General features: G+C 41.6%; 1 protein-coding gene across 4 annotated transcripts in view; it reads right to left on the reverse strand.

Annotated features, from left to right (window-relative positions):
• Positions 1 to 1,325: 1,325 nt before the first annotated feature.
• POR (cytochrome p450 oxidoreductase) overlaps positions 1,326 to 24,047 on the reverse strand; it is a 60,837-nt gene continuing 38,115 nt past the window's right edge. For all 4 annotated transcript variants that reach the window (XM_066575127.1, XM_066575125.1, XM_066575124.1 and 1 more), the window contains 12 exons: positions 20,534 to 20,683; positions 20,209 to 20,333; positions 19,783 to 19,872; positions 19,466 to 19,564; positions 19,120 to 19,236; positions 16,692 to 16,810; positions 16,047 to 16,228; positions 13,514 to 13,663; positions 11,154 to 11,421; positions 10,240 to 10,385; positions 8,786 to 8,871; positions 1,326 to 3,476 (listed from right to left, as the gene is read on the reverse strand). In XM_066575127.1, the coding sequence (XP_066431224.1) occupies positions 3,332 to 3,476; positions 8,786 to 8,871; positions 10,240 to 10,385; positions 11,154 to 11,421; positions 13,514 to 13,663; positions 16,047 to 16,228; positions 16,692 to 16,810; positions 19,120 to 19,236; positions 19,466 to 19,564; positions 19,783 to 19,872; positions 20,209 to 20,333; positions 20,534 to 20,683 (1,677 nt within the window). In that variant the 3' untranslated portion in view covers positions 1,326 to 3,331. The remainder of the gene's footprint in view (positions 3,477 to 8,785; positions 8,872 to 10,239; positions 10,386 to 11,153; positions 11,422 to 13,513; positions 13,664 to 16,046; positions 16,229 to 16,691; positions 16,811 to 19,119; positions 19,237 to 19,465; positions 19,565 to 19,782; positions 19,873 to 20,208; positions 20,334 to 20,533; positions 20,684 to 24,047) is intronic.

Raw genomic sequence — 24,047 nt, forward strand, 5'->3', positions numbered from 1 at the left:
ATTTTTAACGGTAGCAGCTCTCCTCCATCTCTATTTTCTGCTCATATGGAATCTGGCCGCTTGCCGTCGGCTACTTGAGGATGGAGCTCCTGTTGGATCCCAGATCTTCCTGCAACATTGAAAGTTACTGCTGGTGAGGTGAGCCCACATCTTTCTTTTTTGGCATATATATCGGCCTGCTGTTTTCACGGACAACTGATATACGCTGTGGTCTGATGCATTGAATTCCAATGCATCAGATCACATGGCCGTATTCTTGTGATGTAAAAGCACCCGGCCAGCCAATATAGCCCCGAGCACTTTTACGTTGGGCCCAAAAGATAGTCCTGGTACTATCTTTTGGGCCGGAATAAGTCAGCCGCTGCATGGGATCCTATGGGACCCAATGACAGCGGACGGAGAAGGGAGGGAGTTTAGCAGTGTGACTGCTAAACTCCCTCCCTCTTCTCTCCTCTGGCTGATTCCAATGGGATGGGGCAGAACAGGGAGGAGCTAAGTACCACCCCATCTCCTCTCATTGCTGGCTGCGGACAAGGGACAGGGCAAAGCTAAGCTCCCGCACCTTGTCTGCAGCCAGCGATGTGAGGTGGCGAGACTGGGGTGGTACTTAGCTCCACCCATCCCACCCCCTTCCATTGCAAGTAGCCGATGGGGAGGAGAGAGGCAAGCCAGCGAAGGGGGGGGGGCTCAACGGCATAGCAGCCTTGGCGTGTATGTGTCGGGGTCCATGCCGTCTGAACAGGCGTACAAATGTTAGATTTGTGTGTCTGTTCACTAGTTTTTACTACTCACATTGTAACTAGAGATGAGCGAACGTACTCGGTAAGGGCGATTTCGCAATCGAGCACCGCGATTTTCGAGTACTTCACTACTCGGGTGAAAAGTACTCGGGTGCGCCGGGGGTGAGCGGGGGGGGGGGGGGGCTGATATACGCTTGTGTGAAAGAGCCCTGAGGATGTGGTGATTGCAAAAGCCATAGGAGTTTAAGAGAGGACTAGATTTATTTAAAGCGCTACGATATTACAGGATATAGGCATTAGGTGACCAGCGGGGTTGTTGATCCGGGTCTTGGAGTTAGGTAGGAACTCAAATATTGATCCAGGGATTATTCTGACTGCCATAGAGTCAGGAAGGAATTTCTTCCCTCTAAATGAGCTAAATTGGCTCATTGGGTTTTTATTTCCTTCCTGTGGACCAACAACGGTGGGGGGCTGAAACAGGCTGAACTAGATTGACATTGTCTTCATTCAGCCTAACCTACTAGGTTACTATGTTATGTTACTATATATGGCAGGGTTGGAGTTAACACATTAAACAGCCACGTATAAGTTTTAAGATGTAGATTTTATTTCAAAGGTTAATGCATATTTAAAATTATTTACAATCATTGACAATATTTTTATTAAAAAGCTCATTTTGAAAAAAAGGGAAAAATTTTTTAAATACAGTACAGAAGAAAAAAAAATGGTTAAAATTTATGATGGAATATCAACAGACCATATATAAGATAGCACAAAAACAAACCCTGGAGCAATTGATATATTTCACTGCTGTCTACAACTATCCAGCCCATACTGTCTGGGATCAGGAAACCCAGAGGTGACTCAAGTGATCTCATCAGAACAGCTCACTGGCTACAATAGTAATAAAACACAAATGTTAGATCTGTGAAGCTGCATTCACTCCGCCATTTCTTCTGTTTGGTATATAAATCTGTAAATCCCATCAGACAGAAGGAGGAAAAAAAACAAAAAACAAAAAAAAAAAAAAAACACTTTCACCATTACAGATGTTTTCTGATAAACTATACATACATGGACCAACATTAAAGGCAAACAAAATAAGAAAAAGCAACATTTTTACCATTTTAGCAAGAGGTCCTGTAAACTCTTCACTTACCAGTGATGTCTACCACACTACAGAAGAGTCATTTAAAGCACAACCTACATTACTGCGGTGACCTGGTCAAGTCTCCTGAATCAAGTTAGTGAGCAGCAAACAGATTCAAGACAACCCCATTGTAGATGATTAAAACGTTCATAGAGAGCTATTCAGTCTACAAGTATTATGGAATAAATAAAAAAAAAAATTGAAGAGGTGGTATGGTAGATGGGCATCTACAACTGTTTGCATTTTTAAATAGTCTATTCTTGAAATCGGATTCGATGAAGGATCTTACAACATAACAGCAGCAATAAGAATTGGGATTGTATGCCAAGATGAAAATGCAGAGAAGGGGAGCACAGAACCCGGTCATTATCCTGCAGCTCTTTCAGTTATTATATCCACTTGATCATAGCATCCACATAGCGAATCAGCCACGTAATGCATAATGGACCCATCTTGGCTTGACAGCCCAGGGGAAACCTCTGGAATGAATGGGGAATGCTCCAGTGAACAGAAAATGCTGGTTGTGATATACAGAAGTAATCTGTATTGTAATAGCTCAAGCAAAACAAGGTCCATCTTCCCTAGACCTTGTGATCACTAATGGCAATGTAAAGAATTCGTCTGATGGGTTCCATTTAGGAACTAGAGAAAAGCCGTGTACATGTAAGGCACAAAGGAAAGCAGCTTCTCTCAGCTTTTAGTGAATCTTGGTTATGATTTAGTTTGGAAAGGTGGGGGCCTGAGAACACAGGAAGAGCTCTTGCTACCATTAAGCCACAAATGGCACCAGGTGGTCTACATATACTGACATCTACGTGGCTTGGTTCTTAATCATTATCGAAGCTGTGCATAAGGAATTGTATAACTTCATTAGCAAAATTAGTCTATCAAAAGTTAAAATACATTGGATGCTTCAATGAAAAATATATTGCAGCTCATCCATTGATAACTGGCACATAATACAAGAAAGCAGCTACATGATATGAGAAGAGAAGATTGCCTTATGTATAGTAAATGGTCTTTGCTGCAGACCCACTGACTTCATGATTGTGTGCCTTCTTGTATCTCAAGTGAAGTTACAAGCGCTCCCTCCCCACAGCAAAAACACAAAAAACAAAAAGAAAAATATATAGATTTTCTGAACAGCAGGCACAGGTCTAAAATGCTACTAATATAAGAGTCCTTTTGCATCACATTGACTGACCACTGGTATCCTATGAGATCAGATATTTTCTTTACTGGTAAATTTCTAACTATAACCGTCTCAAAATTATGTTAACAGTACTACACCAAGTCGCTGCAGCTCTTGGAAAAGAGAAAAACAAAAACAAAACAAAAAAAAGTGTTCTAAAAAGATAGTCTATTAGATTTACGTAAACTGGCTCATGCAGATCTCCAACAGTAGCTCTGGACAGTCCTCTTACTGCAGGCTTTGTGGTGATTAACTCCAGACGTCTTGGGAGTAACGGCCCTTGGTCATTAGTTTCTTGATGTAATCTATGGCCTGACTGCGATCCATCTGGCCGTACTCTTCAACAATGTCGTAGAAAGCGCTCAGCACATCACGAGCCATGTTGCGGGCATCACTGTATGTAGCAAATAGAACCAATGAATACTGTAATCAATGACCATAGTACTTCAACATTACTGCATTAACCCCTTACAACGGAGCTTTTTTTGGTTTTTATTTATCGATTGACATAGCTGTATGAGGGCTTGTTTTTTTGCAGGGAGAGTTCTATTTTTTTTAAATGGTACTAATCATGGTACCATATAATGTACTGAAAAATGTAAAAATAGCTAAAGTGAGAAAAAAAAAAAAAAAAAAGAAATTCCACCATCTTTTGGTGCGTCTCGTTTCTACGGCACACAAGCTTCAACTAAAATGACATAACATAACTTTATTCTATGGGTCAGTACAATTACTAGGATACCAAGTTTATATTGTTTTTTGCTGTACTACTTGTATTTTTTTTCCCAAAAAGTATTTAGTTTTTAAAAGGCCACCATCAACTGCGCACAATTGCTTTATCTTTCCGTCAACATAGTTGTGTGAGAGCTTATTTTTTGTGGGACTTTGTAGTTTGTGTTGATACCATTTTGGAATCCATACGACTGATAATTTTATTGCATTTTTGGGAAGACAAGTTAACCCCAAAAAAGCGTATGTCTGCCGCTCTTTTGAGGACTTTCATCATGCATGGTAAATAATGCGTTACTTTGATAGATCATACTTAGACATGATACTAAATATGCATTTGTCTGATTAGATTTTTATTACAAATATGGCAAAAGTGTTCAACTTTTATTACGAGGAAAAAAAACAAAACAACAAATTTTACTTTAGAGGGGACAACATCATACTGCTATTGGGCAGGCAGGCTATCAAGCCACTCCACCGGCATGGCTTGATAGGCATTCTGCCAGGATGGCCCTGGGGCCTTACAGAAAGCCCCCGGCTGCTGTGACACCTGCCCAGTTCCCTGTGATCTCAGAGGGCCGTACTGGACTCCTGAACAGCGTTCGGGGCATTTAAAAAGATTAACAGCCCCGATGAGCTGCGCCGCTTGTTGGAGCTGTTGCCTGCGGGTGTCCGCTGTAGGAAACAGCTGGCGCCCGTGGTGTATGAGGGAGATAGCTGCGCGATCTCCCTTCATACACAGCCTGCAATGGCAGGACTTAACTCCTTAGTGACTGCCCCATAATGTTTTTAACTTGTATAGCCTGTAGGAATGGTGTGGGTGTGTGTGTGTGTGTAGCAATCTCTCCTCATACATAGACAGCTGATACAGGCAGTCAAAAGGCATATCAGCTGTCGTTAAGGGGTTAAGGATCAATTGCACACAGTTTACATCATGTGTAAGTGTAACCTGCAATGTGACCGACATCCGAAAAAGGAGCTGTAACCCCGCCTCTCCTGCACACAGATGGAAAGGGAAACGGAAATTTCCTAGCTCAGGAAGATTTTGATACAAGTGCTGTAAGGGAGGTGTCCATGTTTGCAAATTTTTTATTCTTTATTTTTTATTTAGTAGTTCAGGTGCTCTAAATGGTAATGAGAGAAATTCTGCAAATTTGTTTACAGCTCTTACATCTCCAGTGTTACAGCCTGTAAACTAACCTGTGTAGTCTGATCTTGTAGTCATGCGTTACCCCCTTCTTGCTACTGTACCAAGTGTAAGAAAGTAGCACATGACTATAGGATCCCAATGCACAGCTTGTTTATAGACCAACTATGCAGACACCTGGGTCATAGAAACTGGAGACCGAAAAATCTGCTGCCATTCTAATTAAAGACTTTGCAATTAACCCCTTGAGTGGCGGGTTTTTACCACCTTTTTTTAAATTGTCTAGTCTTTTAATTTCAACTAATTTAGCAGTTGCGTCCCAAGAGCCATAACTTTTATTTTTCCATTGACACAGCCATATGAGGGCTTGTTTTTTGCGGGACAAGTTGTACTTTTTGATAGCATCATTTTTGGGTATATATAATGTATTGCATAACTTTTGTAAAAAAAATTTGAAGGGAAATTGGGAATTTTCTCTTTCATTTTTACGGCGTTCAGTGAGCAGAATAACGTGATCACATTTTCTGAGTCAGCACGATTCCGGCGATTCCAAGTTTACAGTTTTTTTATGTTTTACTATTTTTGTACATTTAAAACATTTTTTTTTTCTTAAAAGGTTTGCTTTTGTGTCGCCACATTCCAAGAGCCGTATTAATGTTATTTTTCCATTGCCAGAGCTCTAGAAAGACCTGTTTTTTTTTGCAGGATGAACTCTTGTCTTCATTTATCTGATTTCTTGAAACATGTAAAATTTTTATTGCTTTTTATTCCATTTTTTCCAGTGGCAAGATTAACAAAATCTGTAATTCTGGCATGTTTATTATTATTTTTCACTGCATTCTCTAATCAGTATAGATAATGTATTAAAGTCAGTCAACAGGCCAGTACGATTATGCCAATACCAAAATCATAATATTTTTTTTTTACAACTTTTTCACACTTTTAAACTTATACTTTTTTTTTTTAATCACCCTCCTTTTGCCATATCTATAACAAAAAAATCTAAATCATAAAAGAAATACATATTTGGTATCGCCGCATCTGTAAATGTCCGATCAAAGTAGTGCATTATTTACCCGGCACAATGAACGTAGTCTGAAAAAAAAATAAATAAGAAGAACGCTACAAATGCTCTTTCAGTCACCCTGTCTTCCAGAAAAAAAATGCAATAAAAAGCTATAAAAAGTCATATGCATTCTGAATTGGTACTACCGTAAACTACAAGACATCCCGCAAAAAATGAGCCATTGCTCAAGTAAGTCGACGGAAAAATAAAAAACTTTATTACGCGCAGAAGATGCAGCAGAAAATGTAAAAAAAAGTAAATGTCTTTGAAAACAATTTATAATTTGTTCACTGGGCTTTAATTTCGTTCAAGCATGAAAGTCACTGTTGGTTCGGTCACTAATCATTCAGTTTAAGTACTAAATATTAAGTAGTTCTCATTCACGATTTATCTGCCTGTATAAACAGTCTGCACGAGCGCACAATAAATCACTGAGTAAAGGAACCCTTACTGCAGGTTGTAGGCTAATATGAAGAGGTGGATTTTCAGGTTCCTTTTGAAACTTTCAGGTGGTGGAGATCTAATGGGTTGCAGTAGCAAGTTGCAGAGTATAGGTGACACACGAGACGATTATGTGAGGAGTACACTAGAGGATAGAAGAGGATGTCTTGCAAGGACTGCAGGCTATGAGTAGGAAAGTATCAGGAGATTGGGTCAGTGATATATTTGGGGTGTATTAAGGGGTTGTGGACATCCTTGTATGGAATCGATAACTTGAACTGGATAACTAGATACTCTGGGCGATCGACAGCCAGTAAAGGTACTGGTAGAGGGGACAGTCAGGAAAATAAAAAGGGGAGGTGGATAAGCCAGGCAGCAGATTTGAGAATGGATTGGAGGGGTGAAAGGGTATTTAAAGGGAGGCCACAGAAAATGTTACATTAGTCTGGACAGGAGAGGAGGGCATGGGCTAGCATTTTTGTTGAGTTGAGGAAAGATTGTATGTTTTTGAGCTGGAGATGGCAGTGAGGGCTTGTATGTGCAGTTTGAAGGAGAGGGTGGAATCCAGTGCAACACCAAGATGATGGACTTGTGGAACTGGAGAAAGTTTGGAGCCATTGATTGCAACAGATTTCAGTTCAGGGAAAAATTAGGAGTTTCGGTTGTTCCATGTTACGTTTAGGAAAGCAGGAAGAGGAATGGCCACATTCTGGAGAGCAGAGGTAACATTTGGACCAAAGAAGTAGATTCGATTGTCATCAGTGTAAAGGTAGTACTGAAAGCCATGGGACTGTATGAGTAGTCCTAGACTATGGGTGCAGCTGGAGTTTGGAGGGAGCCGAGTAGGATAGGTCAATAGAAATGTTGAAGTCACACATGATTATGGTGAGGAGGTTCATGCACAAGAAATACAGGAGACAACGCGGTCGAGGATGTCTGTGGCAGGGCCTGTTTGGTAATAGATGATGGACTCTTGGAGATTAGAGGGAGTGTAGATGCAGACTGTGTGAACTTTAAAAGAAGGCATAGTGAAGGCATAGAAACACTCCTCAGATTGATTACTTCATGAAAATTGTTGCAAGGTGGACATAGTCCCAGAAAATCTCTTCTGAAGGCTAAGGAACGCTGAATTGCGATTGCTGAGCAGTCACACGTACAATGAATGCCAGATGACCGTCCACCTGTTTCTTTCGTGTCTCTCTACTTGTACTCCCCTCCGCAAAAAAATTACACATTGTACGTACCCAAAAACTGTAGTATTTAATTTTTTTTTTGCAAAATACAAGCCGTCATGTGACTATGCTAACGGAAATTATGGATTTGAGTGCAGAGTTAAAAATAAAAAAAAAAATAAAAAAAAAAAAGGAATCCCATTTAAACGCGCGTGAAATTACAAAACATTGTACTGACCCATAAGACTTTTCCAAAATGCTCTCTGTTCTCCAGATATTGGATTCCTCTCCCCTCCGGTTGCGTACTACTTGTTGCCATGAAAAACAGATCGCCTCTATGGCAAGAAATAGAGGAGGCCAGCGCTTGCGCCCTTATATCTACATCTGTTAGCTGGTATCTCAGACCTGCATGCACACTAGCTTTTGGTTAGCTACCAGCTACTGTTGTACTCTTTCCATAGAAGAGGTGATCCGTTTCCCTGGCAACAAGCAGTAAACAACCAGGGGGTCAGAGGAATCAATAGCTGCAATATCTAGAGAACAGAGCATTTTGGAAAGAACACATCTTATAGTTATTGCAATTTCCAACATAACTTTTTAAATTCTGTTTAAAAGCAGAGATTTTTCATTTGTTTTTTTTTTTTTATCACCATCTTCCAAGGGCTAACACATTTTTATTTTTCAGTCAACATAATTTTTTGATTTTTGCAGGACAGGTTCTATGTTTTAATGGTACGATTTAATGTACCATATAAAATTTCCCAAAAAGTTTTTAAAAATTCTTAAGTTGGGTGAAATGAAATAGATACATGCATAGTAGCCCTGGGAGCATTCACTAGGCCCCAGGCTGCAATGGCGACCTATCAACAACCAGCTAACTGCTCAAATTGTGGCAGTCAGCTGCGGCAAAGACCTGACACCCAGCAGTCATGGAGCAGGCTCAGCTCCAGAGGCCAGTTGTATATTTAGGTTATGCGATTAGGAAGGGGGCAAGTACTAAACTAGGCACACCCTTTTCAGCAGCAGGGGGAGGGGGGGGGGGTTGGGGGCGGTCACAGGTAAGCCTGGCTTGTGTGATGTACAGAATTAATCTCCTATACAAAAAAAGAACACACAATTTAATGACGGGGTGCCAAAAGGCCACTTACCCGCACACATAGATGTGAGCATTTTCCTCATTAATCAGCTTCCACACATTTTCCTTGTTTTTCTTTAGAAGATGCTGGACATAAATCTGTAAGACGAGAAATTGATATATCAAAGCTTGAAAGACATTTCAGCTCATTAGCCCGTACTTAAAAAAGCATTATGGAGGAGGGGAGGGGTTGGCCACTATTGTTTCCTGCCTGAGCAGCATGCCTGCAGTTCCATTCCACTGGGACTACTGTGGAGGTCACTTTGACTACTGAGTCACTATTAGGGCTCACTCACACACGTGTAAACACATTTTGGTCGTGTAAAAGCGCTGCATATTTGCACTACCAAAAAAAAAAAAAAAAAAAAATCACTTACACCCACATTTTTCGCGCGCGTCAACATGTTATGGGTGCAGATACACTGTGTAATTGCACAAAAAAAAAAAAAAAAAAAACACATACACTAATTGAAAATGGTGCGCAAATGAGTGAATATGCAGGTTTCCTGTGTATTTGCAGCAGGCCGTTCATGTCAATGGCATATTGCAGTGCGTAATATGCAGCAAAATAGGCCATGCCGCAGATTTTTTTCAGGCAAATGCGCTTAATGTGAGAAGGCCACCAGCACCCCCCTCATGTGAACGAACCCATTGAAATCAATGGATTCTATTCACTGCGTATTATGCGTGCAAAAACTGTACACGTACTATGCTCATGTGAAGGAGTCCTTACTATACAATCAGCCCTTTGAAAGCAACCATAAGGCTGATGTGGCCCTCAGTGAAAGGTTAGACATTCCTGGTCTAAAGTAGATCAACCAAACCCCTTAGAGAGTGCTTAACACCCCATCATAATTCAATATTTAAAATCCTCTTATTGACAAAGAGTATATAGTTTAGGACACCCTTGTCAAACACAAGGCCTGTGGGCCGAATCCAGCCCTCCGCCTCATTTCCTGTGGCCCGCCGGCTGTGCAGCAAGTTCCCTCACCCTCCGTGCTGCTGTCAGTATCAGATTCTCTATCGGCTTGTTTTGTCTAGCAGAGCAGACAAACAGATGAGTGCTGATAGCACACTGACAACGGCGGAGGAGGAGGGAAGATAACATGATCCCTGGTACAAGGAGGAGCAGCTGCAGGATGAGCTCTCACCGGCCCTCCCTCGGTTCATGGCAGCAGATCTGGGGACATCTGAGAGCAGCCTGTATACCTGCCATTGGGACCACATTGGATGCAGGTGAGTATGCAGCTGGTTCTGTCTGTTATATAAACATATGTGTCCGTGTGTGTATAAAAATGCAAGAGTGTCCGTGTGTGTGGGTGTGTGGGTGGTGTCACTCTTTACTACTATGGCCAATCTAGGGGCCACAATGGGGGACCCCATCACTACTGGGGCCACTTTCCAGGAACAGGAAGGCTATAGATGTTGTTCTGTGACCAAATAATGGTGCAACCACGTGTCTCGTACCTTTTCTTTCTGATCCCGGGAGTAGGCAACATTCAGTTGAGTGAGGACGCCATCTTTATAAAATTTAGTAAGCTCTTCCTTGTAAAGATAGTCTTCATGTTCATGTCGGCAACCATAATACAAGACCGTCTCGCCAACATCCTTACCTGCACAAGAATGCAAAAAAAGGTCACACAATCCCCTATGGTTCACAACCTTTTTTTTTTTTTTTTTTTTTACTAAACATATTGACCAGTATAAAGGCCCCATTCACACGGTGTATTTGTGATTTAGATTCTGTATCAAAATCAGAACCATTTTAGCATTGCACTGGATGCTATGGAAATCAGTGTGATAGTTCATATGGTATGGAAAAATGTCAATTCTTGATGCAGAAACTGCATCGGGCAACATGCACATTTTTACCCCGTTAAATACAACGCAAAGCCTCCTATAAAGCCACAGCTAAATTCCAAAATTCAAACTCACATTTGTGGTGCCCATTAGTGTTCCAGATCTGCGTTGGAAAAATGGAGAAATGGATCTAATACTAATAAAGCCATGAGAACATACCCTGAGGGTATGCTCACAAGTGGCAAAAGGTCAGACATTTTTGTGAGAAATCACATTTAGCTGAGTGGCGTTTGTAGAAATCCATGTGCTGGCCATCATTACACCAAAACCTGTTCCATTCATCTGAATTGGGTTAACAGAATCTGCTACAACTCTGCAGTGGGAATTGATGCTTTGAGATGCACAGAAACAGTCTTGATAACACGTCTATTATCCTACCTTAGGATCAGTTCACTAAAATAATCAATCAATTCTCTGTTGGGCTGAACAAAGGTTTGGCTGTAGCTTTTATTTTGCAACCAGTAAAAACATATCCACAAGGCAAGCCTCTACATGGTTCTAGATTCACTACATCCACTAACCTTGCTGTTTCAGCCATTCCCGCTCTTGGATGAATCCCACAAATGGAGCGATACCTGTTCCAGGTCCAATCATGATAACAGGTGTGCTGGGTTTAAATGGTAGTCGGAATTGAGATTTGCGGACATACATGGGTACAGATGATTTGTGTCCATTATCATTTGGTTGTTTGTTTCTAAGCCAGTTTGTAGCAACACCTTTGTTCTGTCGTCCGGTCTTGCTCTCATATTCTACTACAACTGCACAAATGTGGATAGAATTGGAATGGACCTATATCACAAGCAAAAAACAGACAAGGGGAATATATTAGGAAATAGCAAAGATACACTAATGATCATTCAGCGCTGAATATCCCTTTTATAACAGATAATTAAAGTTGCTTTAAAATGAATGCTAATCAAACTGTCTTAAAGTTTGCAATGTGGTTCTGCTTTGGATTTTGTGTCTGCGACTCTAGAACCCATTGCCTTCTCCCGACACTTTAAAGGTTTATTTCCAGGTTGCCCTGGATACGTCCTGTAGGCATCCCAGCGTTACAGGTTGGGGTTGCTCAGTAGGAATGGCCAGGGACTGCTTTTCTTCTCTTCAGCCCTCAGGAACTGATTACCAATAGTAGGGCAGCACCTAGAGAGGAAGTGCACAGGAAGTACAGAGCGGAAAATTGTGCGACATGTAGGTTCAAGCTGCATATCCGCAGGGATTTGGTGGTCATCTTGAAAAATATGGGCAAACCTCAGAACCGGAGGGCAGCATGGGAAGGTAATGGCTGTGCGCCTTATACTCATAACCAGCTGTGCATAAACATGGCACAAATACATGTCATATCTGGAATTTTTGAAGACTCACTTCACAAACTGAAATACCCCTTTAACCCTTTCCAATCCAATTTGTATTCTAGTTTTCCTAGGGGGGGGGGGGCTTACTCTTTTTCTGCTATTATACAATGGCGCTATATGCTTGCTAAAGCCAGTACTGCATGAGGTGACACGTTAGATAGGCTCCGACAGCAGAGAGGCTGGCAATAGAGCCCCGATGGACGTCTTCCAGCATTGGAGCTGTCCAGCTTTAAATCATAATGTCTTTAGATGGCAGACAGTGGATTGGAAAGGGTTAAGGCTTTCTTGCACTCATTGTGGGGTTTTTTTAACTTATTTTTTGCTTGTAAGAATTGCTCTGATTTCACATATTTTAAAGCTTTTTTTTTTTTTTTTTTTTTTTTTTTTAAATAAAGCATTTTTTGTGGCAGATTATAGCCATATTAACTGGGCACCCAAGCAAAATTCACAAAATAATAAAAATTAAGCCATTTTTCTTGGAGAACAAAAATACGTAAAAAAAAAAAATAAAATAAATCAATCTGTACAGGGAGTTCCTTTCGCAAAGCCGCTGTGCAAAATACACGTCTGAATGTGCTGAAGGAAGAGTTTGTACTCATTTGTTATAGTTATCCTGATCAAGTCTATGTCTTACTTCTCTCAGTTACCCAGTAGTCCTTGATCATTTAGGATCTTTACATTATCACCCTGAACATCGGTGGGGATCTATTCATGATTTGTGTACCAGTGTTTATTCAGCGGAGTGTTCTGGACATTTTATGTAATACCACGCACCTTAGTCCCCTTGCTTGGCTTTCCCCATGAATGTGCCCTGTGCATTTATCATCTTTGCAGATTTTCTCAATATTGGAAAAGACCTCTTTATTTTATTGCTCTGCTTATTTTGCTTATGTGTTCGCTTCAATATACATATCCACATCCACAAAATAATGGACAGAGTATTAAAGTTTTTTTTAGTATGCTTCATATACTATAAAAACTTTAATTCCAGGGAAGAAAGAGTTGCACAAGCAGCACTCACTCATTGCCCACAGGGCGGGATCCAGCAGTGCAACGCCATAAAAAAGGAATCTGGACTATAGTTCCAAGATAACCTATAAGACAGTCTGCAGCAGCACAAAAATGCAGTAGAAAAGTAAAAAAAAAATAGACAAACAAAAAACTTTTATTCCTCCATTTCAAAGCATGGCTGCAACGTTTCGACTAGTATACCACTAGCCTTTGTCATGCTTGGCAAAAATAGAGCATGCTTCGATTCCTCCTCTGTGAGTGGAAGAATAATTTTACATTGCATGCCATGGACAGACTTTGCTGCGGAATTCGCAGCAGGTGTCTGGCTGGGAATGCCGCAGCAAAAATCTGTCTGTGCACTGGGCCTTAAAAACAAAAACACTCAGTTGGAGTGCTGTGATCATGAATGCATTGGTTACCATGTCTTACTGCCATGGCCAGAGACAAGAGGACACCGTGGCACCACGATGGCGTAGAAAAGAACACTCTACTTGAGTAGTACTTAAACAACTTACTTTGGAAGAAGAGGCGATAGAGTAGTACCGGGCCTGCAGACGTGGCAACAATTCACAAAGATGATCAAGTGGTGGACGCAGTGAAGGCATGTCTTCTAGAATCGCCAGAATATTTCTTCTTGCTTCCACAACCCAGTTCAGATACATAGCCTAGAAAAGGAGGACATACTATGTATTCACATAGAAATGCAGAGCGGTTCACCCAAAATTCTACAGAATTATAGCAAAACTGCACTTCAAATACAAAGGTAACATTTATCAATCTGATCATCACAAAGATGCCAGGAGGCAGGCATATTGTTTACTTGGCAGTTGCAAATGACTTGTCACAACTATGTGCTGGAATGCTCAGGCCCAACATCCATGGGCGGATTTGATTTGTGGAATCCACACGGGAGATCCTCAAATCAAGCCGCTGATAGGGAAGCATGATTGTCCGCAAATGGATTTAAGCATGCTCCATTTTTGTGCGGTTCCCGCACAGAGGGCTTCTATTGAAGTCAATGGAAGCTGTCCGATCCACAACTGATACTGTGGACAGGCCACAATCCCGTGTGAAAGCAGGAGATGGAAAAAATAAAAAAAATAAAAAAAATCTGTACTGCGCATGTCAGACGGCACACCGTGCAGACCATCTGCAGTACAGATAACCCAGAAGTTGAGTGGCCCACGCGGACGCCGACTTCCCACACACGTATGCCGGGTGGGATTCAGCTTTGCGCTCCTGCCTGTGGGATCCGACCCACCCGTGGACATTGGGCTTTATAGGGCAAGTACAGCTTGTGAATTGTTTGTTTTACGGCTCCAATATATCCCTATTAAAACAAAAAATTATGTTACATTGCAAGTGGTCTTTGCTAATGCAGGCATTGTCCATTCTAGAGTACAAACAAATCTTATGTAGTCTTATAGCCATATCCTCTTTTATCTGTTCCCTACATCTTGCAAACCTAGCGGACAGACAGAAGAGTGCATGACTGCAGGTGCAGACAGACTACACTGGGTTCAGTCATAGATTGTTACCCTGGAGAGACAGATCTACATAGGAGATGTAGACACAAGACAGTACGTTTTTAGACCAAGACCTACTGCAAAGTTTCCACATGCTTTGTTCTGGATGCAGGAAAAATAAAAAATAAAAAAAAGTTACAAATTCACAAAACCCCTATTGCCACCAAAGATTTATGTAATATATCATGACTATAAAAGCTCATCACTGCTAGAATATAAGGGATAGTGCTAACATGTTGGTGTCATAATAAAGCCCTGAACCTGTGCAGGCACTTAAAGCCGTGGTAGAAACATTAACATAGGCGACCAACAAATATCTAATCAATTCACATTGGATTACTGAGGGAGATTGAAATGTGGGCAAAACACAACAGCAATGCTAGATTAAAAGAGTAAGGATTTACATAGTAACATAGTATGTTAGGCTGAAGGGAGACAACATCCATCTAGTTCAGCCTGTTTCCAGCCCCCTCACCCACCAACCCCCATATTAATCCAGAGGAAGGCAAAAAACTACCCCAATGAGTCAGAAGCCAATTTAGTGGGGAAGAGGGGGGGGGGGGGGGGGAGAAACTTCCTTCCCGACTCCATAATAGCAGTTAGAATGATCCCTGGATCAGCATTTTGATAGTTCCTAGACTCCAAGACCCGGATCAACAACCATTCTGATTATTTCAGGTCTATGTCCTGTAAGGTTGTAGAGCTCAAAAGAAAACAAAAGGCTAGTCCTCTCTTAAACACCTCTATTGACTTTGCCATCACCACATCCTGAAGAGTTTCAGTCTCACTACTCTTACAGTAAAGAACCCCCTTCTATGTTGGTGATGAAACCTGCTTTCTTCTAGACGTAGCGGATGCCCTCTTGTTACCGTCGCAGTCCAGAGTATAAACAGATCATGGGAGAGATCCTTGTACTGTCGCCTAATGTAGTTATATATAGTTATTTGATCGCCCCTTAAGTCTTTTCCCCAGAGTTAATAATCCCAACTTTGATTGCCTCTGTCGCGTGATTGGAATAAAATTGGGTCAGGAATGACTGACCCGATTTCAGAACAGAATTTAGAAAAATCAGGACTCCCGATTCATAGTTCTCCAATTCAGCCTCCAAAATATCCCTTGAACAACAGTTGAGGCTGTGGCTGTTCAGTGGTGAGCACTGCTGCTTTGAAGTGGTGGGGTTCCAGCTTCAAATTCCCATCAAAGTCAGATTCAAACCTACAATTCCAGCACTGCAAGTCAGCAGTGCTGAGCCAATGTACCCGTCTGTCCTTTCTGCTCAAACAGAGAGCCAAGATTTTGGCAGTTTTTACTAAAAAAAAAAAAAAAAAAAAAAAAATAGGAATGATCCACTTCAGCAAAAATTGACCCGATTTTAAATCGCCCAGCCGATGACTATGAGCAACACCATTTGTCACCTCTAAAATGTATTACCTCTCCATAAATATATATGCAATCAAAGCAAAACACGTGTACAGTATTGTCAATTTTTTTCCTATCAAACAAGGCTACATCAGCAACTTACTTTGCCTTCAGCTGAAGAGGAGGCCATTTTTCGTAGATTTTCTTGCTCTTTTGGATCAGTGGCATACTGGGCAAGCTCGTAAAGTACATTGGTACGAGGCGGATTGGTTATATCCAAGTAATAGGTGAGAGCTGTGCGATACGCAGTAGGACAAGGGAATGGATGCTTCTTGTTGGATTCCTCTGCAAGAAAAATTATGCTAGAATGTTGAAACAATTTCAGCACGCTAATGAAGACTGGGAAGTTAGTTTCAAACACCGTGTTCAAGAGATCAGTTATTGTCGGAGAAGCTGGGGCCAAGTAGATCAGGAATCAATGTAGGATCTATGTACATACGGTAAGCTCACAAATGAGCCGGAATAAGCAGCACACATTACTGAGCACTATTCTCCAACTCTGTAATTTAAAGCACTCGTGTCACACTTCATACATTTTAACTTCCCTGCAATAGATACATGAAGAGAATGCTATATGGCCTTGTGTTTTGTGAGCAAGGTTACAAAGTACCAGCAGATGGCAGAAGTCTACATCAGCAATTCTTACGTAGCTTCCATAGCAAAGCAAACCGTTAAGAAAATCCCATGTAGCAATGTCTTCCCAGCTACTATGCTAAGCAATAAAACCGCATTTCTTCCGAAGACTTACCGTCAAGGTTATTCAGAGATATCACAGTTTCAAGGTCTACTCCCAGTACTTCTGCTAGTTTATTAACTATTGAGGAATCATTAGCTGGATACACCGCCACATGATCGCCTGACTCGTACCTTAAAGGGAACAGAGTTTTTAGGGAAGTACTTTAAATGCTTTTAAAAATCAATCATTCAGTAAAATACATCAAGGACTGAAATTATTCAGTAGATCTCTGGTAATGGACATCCTACATGTAGTTGTTTCATTGCTTGAAGGAGGAAAATCTGAATGACTCCACTCTATTGTATTACACACCAAAGAAGCCAATACACTAGAGAATCTGGAGGGACGAAGGCCAATTTAGACCATTTACTGCTAATCCCCTTTTTGCGGCATAAACGTGTGTAACAGATGCCAACCAATGACAGAAATCTGTGGAAAGGTTGTGCAGCGTTGGCCTTTTGGAGATTTAGTGCTGTATTTGAAAATCATCTGTGCTTAACAGATCTGCATCCCATTAAAGGTTAAATGCACAAGCCGGTGACCCTGCATACCTATGTGCGCAGGCGGAGTCTATGCAGACCCATTTTTCTGGCTTCTCTGTACTAAGGATGGTCCACACGACTAATTGTCGGACATCCACAGTGCAGATTTAAAAAATTTTTTGAACTCCTGCTTTTCCTGCAGAATTCGCAATGTCAATTGCGGACAGGCCATGGGTTGGATGGCCTCCATTGATTTCATGGGAAACAGTCTGTGCAGGAACGACATGAACATTGAGCTTACTGCGACTTCTCATTCGCAAGCAGAAACCGCAATTGGTTGTCGCTCGTGTCCATGAAGAACACTTTTTACATTCCATGACATGGAGGTTTATTGCTGAGGAATCCTGAGGTGGACACCCTCTCCAGATTCCACAGCAAAAAATCTGCCCGTGGACATGAGGCCTAAAGGAAGCATAGAAAAGGCGACAGAATACAGCAGTGATAAATCAGTCATTGTCTGAATTGTTTTAACAGATCAAACGTTATAGGCCAACTGTAAACTGCAAAAAAAAAATTTTAAAATGGCCATTTGAAATCCCTACTGCATGGCCAGCTGTAGGCATCGTGTGCACAGCAGTCATGTGCAGGCACCTATACTGTGCCATACAGAGTCCCTGTGTCGCCATACTACGGAGCCGTAAAACATACCGAGTGTCGCTGTATGGGGATCTGCAGAGCATTGTACTAGGGGTTATTAATTTGTCTGCCGTTGGAGAAAAAGCTCCATAATACAGCAGCCACAATTTTCTTCTCAATTTATTTTTTTTTAATTGGGGGTGGGGATTTGGGAAGTGTTTTTATTTATGATTTTACTTCCCAAATGACTAAATTACTCAGGAGATATGAGATTATCTACCAATAATGTATAAAAACCTGGAACATAATTGGGGAAGCCTTGTGATCAAAGAACTCAATACAAGTCAGCATTGCGCTCAGTGTCCATAGGAAATTTCAAGGTACCAGTGTCTTGCAATGGTGGTGCTCCAGATCAAGTCCATAATATAGAACATAGAAGATAGACACCGAAAGACCATCTGCTCCATCTAGTCTGCCCTTATACTGTTCCTTTTTATTTCTCTTAGGATAGGTCTATGCTTATCCCAGGCTGCTCGATTTACTGTTGATTTTGCAACCACATCTGCTGACTTGTTTCAAGCATCTATCTGATGTGGTTTCTGATCAAAGAAAAATATAAGTGAAGTTATGTATATGGTGTTTCAAACTAACACCTGGCTTCCCTGCAATTTATATAATTGGTTAAGAGGTGAATATAAATTAATTGGAAAATCTATTACTTAAGGATTGTCAGATTTGAAAGAGAAAAAAAAGTCCAACAGAAACCTGAAGCACAAAGTCTGCTGTAGGAAGTCCTGTTCATTTTAGGTCTAGCCATTATGTGTTCTGGATCTAATATTTTTAAAATATTCTTAGTTTATTAGGATCTAAGGCATCGCCATTAAACCATTTCAAATGGAAGCTGACAGTCATAAAGGCTTAACTAGTTCCTAGCAATCAGCTGGGAAAGCCACTTTTGGCCAGAGAAAAGGTAGCGTCACATGTCTGCCATTCAAATGCAGTGCATGGACATGCCATGTCTGCAACTGGAGGTGCCGTGCTAAGATGGTTCCCATGTTTTGCCTCAGAGGGGTGGGGGTCCCATGTTTGTGACCCCCTCTAGGGTATCCATATGCCAAACAGTTCACATAGAAGGCTTTGTCTTCATAAGACAGCCTATTAAATATAAACTTAACATTTCATGCTACATGAGAGCTCTGCATTTTCTGGTATATTACTTAGACAGAAAAAAAAGGTAACACGTTATGTAGATTATACTTTGTTTATGCATCATGCAATCTAAAACTTGCAATTTAGGCACTAGAAGCAAAACTCTAAATTACCTGATCTTTGAGCCATTAATGTCCAACTCCAGATGCATTAGATGCCTTTCTCCACCTGCGTTAAGCTTTCGGTTCAAGGTTACACTGGCCAGGAATGGATTTTTAGCATCAAAAGGTCTGCAGAGAATAATAATGTTCTTGTAAATTATACTAAAGCCTGATGGAAGCCAAAACATTCTTTGCTTATGAAGATAAAAGAATAAGCAGTGCTAAATTTAAAAATTGCTACCATGACCAAAAAGCACAAGGGACGGAAAGACGGACAAGCACACACACACAGTGACTACAGGAGTTATTGTAAGCTCCATCAAAAGCAATTGCAGTCAAACAGAGAAAAACAACTTACGGTTTTTGTGTCTCATAGCTATTCAGACGACCCATCTCCCCAGTATAGACCTTGTTCATGTTCTCATCTGTGTACACCACAAGTTCATACTGACGAATACTAGCAAAGAGGAAGAAAAAAAATTTTTTTTTTAAAATGACTTTTGGGTACTTTGGGTCATACCTCTAGATAAACGTGCCAGTTAGCAGATTACTAGCAGTCCAGTTTATTCTAATGCAATCATAGTATAAAAGATCCAAGGACCCATACTTTATTTGCTAAACACCTAGGTTACAAGACCACAGAAGACTAGATGAGCATTTAGCACTGTAACCTACCTGGATTCATCTCCTGTTGCTTCTACACCAAAGTGCTCACACACTGCAGGCCAAAACTGCTCACGCCAGGTGATAAAGTCTTCCTCCAGACTGAGAAAAAGATAAGGGACACCAGTGAGGATTCATTCTAACAGCTCTTTAGAGAACTCAACTTAGAGCCCACGGATGTTGATCCCCAATGTATCTCAGAATCAAAGTCCCAGAGTTGAATTGAGCGACAGCGCACATCCATGGCCACTTTGCCATTTAAGCTCCTCCTCACTGCAGTGGTGAAGTAGGAGGAATGGTGGACACAAGCTCACTCTCAGTGGGAGTTCCAGCAATCAGACATGTGGATAGGTGATAATTGTGGATTCTAGGAATATCCCTTTACCCCATTAGCATGTAAGAAGGAACACAAGTAAATTATGTACATGTGGTACTCACTTGCCATCATCATCTCCACTTCCTAGTTCAAAGATTCTTTCAGCACCCAGCTCCTCCAGTCTTTTGTCTACGTATTTTCCCATAGCATTGAAGTGCTCATAAGTTTTGTTTCCAAGACCAAACACCTAAGAAGAGGGAGAAACCATTGCAAAGTTCAGTAATAAAAACAAAAAGATTAAAGAATGTAAGCCTTTACACCACTTTCTTGCATGTAAATGCTTCAATACACCATTACATCCCAGATTACCCTCTATTGATATTGAATGGCATTTCAGTTACCAGTATGTGCTCATTGACACTTTTCAATATTAACAATAGAACTCACTGCAAATTTCAGTCCGTTGAGATCAACATCCGCTTCCTGCAACCAATCATAGAAGTCCTGAGCATTGTCAGTAGGGTCCCCTTCACCGTATGTAGCCATGCAGAACACAGCAAGAGAGTTATCAATCTCCGTAAGCCGACCAAGATCCACCTGCAGAACAAAAAAAAATAAAAATTAGTATAACGTATTGTCCAATATATACGCATACCAAATACTATATGCTTTCAAAAAGTTTTTATCTGATATCCAACAATTGGGTAAATAAAAGGCAATCTGAAATAGTTGTGATAGGTTTTCAGGGAAAGACTATGGCGTTTTCTAGGTTCGCCTTGTTAAATTGAATATATAAAATTCTAGTAAATTGTGAAATAAATCTGCCACAACATCACAAGTTGTAAGAATTTGACCCCCCCAGCAATCATAACACACACACACGATTCGCACAGCAGACTATTGCAGCACCTGACTTAGCCATGGCTCAGACATGAATAGAGAATGGCTGTGTCTAGCTTCCATTGTCTGGTTTGCTTCTTTAACATAAGAATGGGGTGCTATTGCAGAGTTCTGGATGGTTTCTATATAAAAGGCTGTTTTTGATAATTCCTATTAGCTGCATGCACGGTCCCACAGAGGAATTCTAATTGATTAAACATGCAGCCAGCAGCACAAAGGCCTCAACAGCTGAACAATACTGTCACGGAACACAAGAACCCCCGAATATTACAGTTAGGTGGAAAAAAAAAAAAAAAGCACCAACATTACACAGAATTATTTGAGGATTGTTGTTTTGAATATTGGTTTTAAGAGTGTGTATTTTTCCTGTGTACAAATAACGTATGAAATTTGCCCTAGAGGTTAAGTTGGTACGTTATCATAAGAAGTCAATTGCCCAATGTTAATGGACTATAATTTGCACTGTGGTTCAAAAATCTATCATTGCCACTATATTTTCCACATTAAACAATGCAGGACATAATGACTGAGGGCGGCATCACATCTGCGCTGCGTTCGGGGAGCAGGAAGGGGGAATCCCTGCAGCCAAACTGCTCAGTCAGTCTCTGGATGGAACCACACACTGCTGGGTAGACCCCATTGAATTTAATGGAGTTCTACCACTTTCCTCCCAGCTGCCTAGTTTTGGGACAGGCATGCAGCGCTTTTTCTTTCAGCATCTGCGAGAAAAACCACACACACACACACACACACACACACACACACACACACTTTTCCAATCCATGTGAAAAGACAACGTGAATACTATCATATAAACTACTGTGGGCCCATGTACTGTGTGGAATACATGGACAGTACACAGCCAGGAAACATTGCCATATGAATGAACCAATAGGGTTACCAATATGACTGACCAGATAATAAGAAAAAAGGTGATTATACTTACCTGATAATCAGGTTTTCAGGAGTCTCCACCCGTACACCCCCCCCCCCCCCCTCCCTCAAAAAAAGGGGATATATTTAAAGTAGTACTAGGAAAAATTTATAAAATATAAAATTTCAAAAAAAAAAAAAAAATTTAGGGAAAAAGAGTTAAGTTAAGCTCCTACCCCCGGCAATTCGTTAGAAACCACTGAGGAAGGTGGGAGAGGGGGGAGCTTTTAACCTCAGTGTGTTCCTGTCCAACCAGGAGGCGGCTAAAAGCCCCCCCTTCCACCTTCCTCCGGGCTATACGACCTTTTCTGGCGCTTAGCCCTGGATGCCCCTGCTGGTGGTGCCATTTGTGACGCAAGAGCTGATCGCACCTCCTCCTTGACCAGCTTCCTGACATCTTCTAGGAATCCCCTTAATCCCTTTTTAACCAGCCTGGCTACACATGCCTTGCAGAGAGGCCTCTCATACGTGGCCAGCAGTCTCGATCTGCACTCTGCGCATTTTTAGGTTTTGTTCTGGGAGGGGCGTCTTTTTTATCCCCCTGGTAGACCGTTTTTTGTGGATAAGGATGCAACATTCCAAACACTGTACAATGGATTTTTTTCATAATCTTTTTTGCCCCGCGGGCTAGTTACAGCCCCCACTGTAGCTGAAGATTCAGCGACGCCTAGTGCTGGAGCACTCATCTGACTAACAGTGCTGCAGACACTCTGGAGCAATACAAGCCAGCCTTATAGCAATGGCTTACATGTTCCTGTAGATGTTCTCTCAGGTTCCTTCAGAATTTTCTTCAAATTTGGCGCCTAAACGCCAAGTCCCACCCCCTCCTCGTGTCTGGTGATGCCGACATCGCGCCGGTCACGTAATCCCCTCCGCCACGCGCCAAAGGGACTCAGAGTGCCACGCCTCGTCCTATGCAGCCAGAGCAGACGGAGAAGAGCTGGGGACCCGCTTTGTAGCCCTCATGGGCCGCCGTGGGAGGAACCTGGCCCGGGGGAACCACCCCACGTGGCGTCCCGGGAGCCGCTCGTCAGGAAGGGAGGACAGGCTGACCCACTATCCTCCGATCCGCCGGTTAGTATCCTAATGCTGGCGTCTCCCCCAGCATCTCTCGGGGATCCTGCCTCCTGGCAGGACAGGAAAACACTGAGGAAGGTGGGAGAGGGAGGGAGCCTTTAACCTCTTGGGGTGTTCCTGTCCAACCAGGAGGCGGCTCTCTCAATTGGTGCTGTCATGGAGACGACTGGGAAAAAAAAATAAAAAAAATGAATAAATGGCCCAATCCAGTAGGACCCATTTTGTAGTCAGTTATATGGCTATAACACATACTACAAATAAGTGATTTTAAAGGGGTTGTTCGGTAAGGTTATACAGTGGTTACTGTCAGTGCAGGTTGTGGAGAGAATGCCTATACAGACAAGAAGATTAAGGAAGCAAGGCTGCGGAAGGCAACCGGGCAGGAAAATCTATGCGCAGTCCAGTGGGAAAGGGTCTGAAGGCAGAATCTGCTTCTGGGCTGCCCATAAATCTCATCCTAGGACACTTTCAAGTTGAAATAAAAAATCTTAGGCTTTTAAACTCTATAGGTCTGCGCTGCTCAAATGAGTTTTCTGGCATTTACAAATTAGTTTTAACTAAAACTGTGAAAAAAAAATCTCAATACTCTACCCTTTGTGCTTCCATGCTGTTCCCACCTCAGTGATCCCTAGCCTCGTTTGCCAGCTCTCAGATGACTCAAATTCCACACAATCAAGGCCACATGATAGGACATTAACAGGAAGGAATGGCATAGCCATGGGCCTTGATTGGATTGTGCAACAACATTATGCAATACAGCTAATACAAGACGAGTGGAGTGGGAACAGTGTAGAGTCACTAACTTTTATTAGAATTGGGTTTTCATTTAGGTATGCCAAAATTCTATTTCTCAGTTGCAGAACGTATACCTACACAGCACTGAGAAGGCTGAACTTTTAAATTCCTATTTTTTATTCCTTTTCTCTCAGAAAGTGGATGGAACACCAACTGATCTTCCCTGTGCTAGTGGGGTAATGAAAACATGCAGGATAGCAATAAACAGAGATAGTGAGGGAACACATAGCTAACATAAGTGAATTCAAGTCTCCAG

Source organism: Eleutherodactylus coqui, chromosome 1, assembly GCF_035609145.1.
Source record: "Eleutherodactylus coqui strain aEleCoq1 chromosome 1, aEleCoq1.hap1, whole genome shotgun sequence".
In the NCBI taxonomy this organism is placed as follows: domain Eukaryota; kingdom Metazoa; phylum Chordata; class Amphibia; order Anura; family Eleutherodactylidae; genus Eleutherodactylus; species Eleutherodactylus coqui.